The sequence below is a fragment of the Ammodytes marinus genome, assembly GCF_949987685.1.
Source record: "Ammodytes marinus genome assembly, chromosome: 1".
In the NCBI taxonomy this organism is placed as follows: domain Eukaryota; kingdom Metazoa; phylum Chordata; class Actinopteri; order Uranoscopiformes; family Ammodytidae; genus Ammodytes; species Ammodytes marinus.
This window is the reverse complement of record NC_137230.1, coordinates 19,456,031-19,459,556: the sequence shown is the minus strand read 5'-3', so window position 1 is coordinate 19,459,556 and position 3,526 is coordinate 19,456,031. Positions and strand designations below refer to the sequence as shown.

The following is a 3,526-nucleotide window of genomic DNA, read 5'->3' as shown; positions in this document are numbered from 1 at the left end:
CTGAAAGCAAGAGATCAGTCCATGCTTGTCCAGAATATATGCTCTGTTTTTGTACAGGGTTTTTATTGTATGCAGATGATAATGCAGTTGTGTCACTGAAAGGAGGCACCTGGTCCTAGAGAGCCAACGAGAGGTGGGAAAACAAAAACAAAATTATTTCTTTGTTTAGTGAAGCTCAGGACATTCAGAAAAGATTGACATTCAGGAAATGTTTTGTCCGGCATGTGGCTTTCTTTTATAGATTGATAGAGAGAATCAGATAATATGGGTCAAAAGAAACATGGGGATCAACGTTCCTTAGTCACACACTGAATCTGTCTCAATAAAGGAGTTGGAGACTACAAAGACATGACATAAGTGATCATTATTGTAAATCTAATTTGAAGAAATATTAAAATCTAGGATGAATTCCACAATGTTGAATTAAAAAAACATAATTGAACAGCTTACCATTTGTTTTACAGTTTAAACACAGCAAAACTTTGATAATATATATGATGCTTTTGTGCCTCAGTCAATTAAAAGTTCATGTGGAACTGACATCCCACCAATTTCCACATATTGCCATATTTTAGGTAACATATTTGACAAAGTATTGAGAGGTTTCCCTTGAAGGGTAAGTAAAAAAAAAGTGAAAGACTTCCTAAAACTTCTGTTACACCATTGTAACAGATATATATATATATATATATGTTTTTGTTGTTGCAATAATTCAAGGAAGAATTCAAGCAAGAAGCCTGTCTTGTAAAAATAATTATATTACTTAAAAAACCTTTACAAATATCTACTTAAAATTCAATAATTTCTTTCAATTGATCCTCTTCTGTACTTTATCAACAGTATAAGTTAACCATCATTGATTCCAGCAACAACTCGGATGCAAAAGTAAGACATGCTGACTGACCTTTTAGCTGCTCTCATGCTCACACAGGGCCGCGCCGCTTCCTTCTGCCAAATGCCTGGGCACCTACGTTAGTGGGGACGAAGTTGCTGTATCCCATTCCCCCTGACCGACTCAGGAAGTCAGCCAAGCGGTGGGTTACACAGGTGGATGTGTTGCATGCCCGCTTCTGTGCTGTTGCATTACTTGTAAAAATTAAAGATGCATGACACACTTAGAACAATTTTGTCTAGCATATAATATAATGGAATTACGTAGAAGGAAATATTAAAATAATTGTGTGTGCATTATACTGTAGATAGCCATGCTTACCCTTTTACTCCTTTATTTTTTTTATTGAACGAGTTATGTCCAATTCAAATGCAAATAAGCTTTATTGGCATGATCATAAATCAATAATGACAATTAATAAAATAATATTCAGCCCTGAATTGATTAATTAAGAGCTTAGATTCATTTCGAAAACATTATTACCATGAAAAGAAAAATCAGTTAACATTTGAAAGTATTGTGTAATATTTTATTGTAGATTGTATTGTAAGAGAGTAAGCTTGCTCAAAGTTATCAAGTCTCTGTCATAAATCTAATGTTTGCCAGTCGAAAAATTAAAGCAAGGACATTTCATTGAAGTTAGTCTGACAAATAGAGGATCCTGTTTGTCTGACTGACTTCAATACATAAGCAGTCATGGGCATGGATCGAGCTGGATGAAGAAGCAAACGTAAACTCAGACAGACAGAAGAATAGGTGGCCAAAAAATTATGGTTTTGATTGTATGAGTTGCCGTAGTTTTCATATTAATCAGCTAGACTTCGCTTCTTTCCAGGCGTCCCTGCCCCCACGTTGGTACGAGGATGGGTTTGCAGTTTGTGAATATCCTGGGAGAGTCTGCCCAGCACACAAGTGCTTAAGCCGGTGCAGCGTTTAGACATGGGTCTATCCAAGCTGTTAGAGACAAAGACAAACATGCAGAAACAAGCTTACAGTAACCGTGGCATGCAGACACATGTAAATTATTACATGCATGATGTTTTTTTTTCTTAAATGTCATGATTTTACAGAAAAGTCTATTACATTAACATTTCAATTGCATGCCAACAGAACCAACCGGCGTATGAAGACATCTCCTATAATACTCAACTACAGTACTACCATAACAAACTATGGTTGACTTGTCATGCTGTTGTTCAGTAGCATTTTCTGCATAAATGCCTATCATGCATTGATACCATGCTCTATTCTGTTTTCTGAACAATGCCATTCTCTAGCATGCAGTTAACACTGAATGAATGGATGAATGAATTAACAACTGCAATGCATACAATAAAGGATTATGACAGAGAGTAGAACTACAGTACATTCATTTAATTATAAATACCTTGATAATTATGCAAAACTCCAAAGGTGGAGCTGTTGGGCTTACAGACAAAAGTGTGTGAAAGATAGATAGATAGATAGATAGATAGATAGATAGATAGATAGATAGATAGATAGATAGATAGATAGATAGATAGATAGATAGATAGATAGATAGATAGATAGATAGATAGATAGATATCTAACTACATAGTTTTTACACTTTATACTAAGATAACATCTTAAAATATTAATATATAATATTAATATCATACCTGTTTCCATCAGCTGTTTGGTGGTTTTGCTCATCTGAGGTTATCTTCATGAACTCCTTCATAGCTCTGAGTAACTTTTGTGCATCATCATTCGATATTGTCAGTCCATCTAACGTGGACTCCATACTAGTTCTGAAAATAAACATTTGATTAGATTGATCTATCGAGTTCCGCTGTAAATTGGTTTAAAAATGTGTCCAGATGAATCCAACACTAAGGGATTCAAGGCTAACGTAAAACAATGTGGTATAATTGTGTAAATGATCTTCTGGAAAATTAGGTTCAGTGATTGTCTAATGAAATATATTTGATTAGTAATGTTTAACAATGAAATGTGGTTTAGGAATAATGAAACAACTCTCACCTGGATGGAGCTGCCTCTGAGACGTACATCTGACAAAGGATCAGCGCATAGGCAAGGAGGAGAGTCCAGAGTTTCAGCATTATCATGATAACCTGTGGAAAACACATGCAATACCAAACAAGGTAATAATAATTGTTGAAAGGAAAGGTTTTTTAAAGACATTTCTTGTGACCTATGTCCACAACATTTAATTCCATTAACCATGTCTTATTTGTTTGGTCTTTCTCATCTACCGCATGCATTCACAGCTTTATGAATCCACTCTCTCTCTCTCCCTCTCTCCCTCACACATCCTTGCTTAGAGCCGCTGAAGTTGCAGAGGCAGTTTGAAGAGTTACTGACAATGGAGGCTTTGCCAGCAACAGCATCTCTGTCCATTAGCAGAATTAGCTGCAGCCTACTATAGATGGTATAACCAAACCAAACCAGCAAAAGTACATCTCCCTTTTGTAAGAAACAGTATCCACCAGTACAGTCGGCTACTCAGTCTACTCAGTCCTCAACTTCTTCATTAACCACATAATCATATCTGGTATTTAAAAATGACTTAATATGCACGTCTATTACCTTAACTGACCGTGAGTCAAAATGTCTTCTGCTTAAGGAGAATTGAATGAAAGAATCACCAGT

General features: G+C 35.7%; 1 protein-coding gene across 1 annotated transcript; it reads right to left on the bottom strand.

Annotated features, from left to right (window-relative positions):
• Positions 1-1,698: 1,698 nt before the first annotated feature.
• Positions 1,699-2,982, bottom strand: calca (calcitonin/calcitonin-related polypeptide, alpha; the record flags this gene model as incomplete). Its single annotated transcript, XM_080053928.1, has 3 exons — positions 1,699-1,846; positions 2,533-2,664; positions 2,897-2,982. The coding sequence occupies 3 exons, from the start codon at positions 2,980-2,982 to the stop codon at positions 1,699-1,701; spliced, it is 366 nt and encodes a 121-aa protein (XP_079910054.1).
• Between the last annotated feature and the right edge of the window lie 544 nt (positions 2,983-3,526).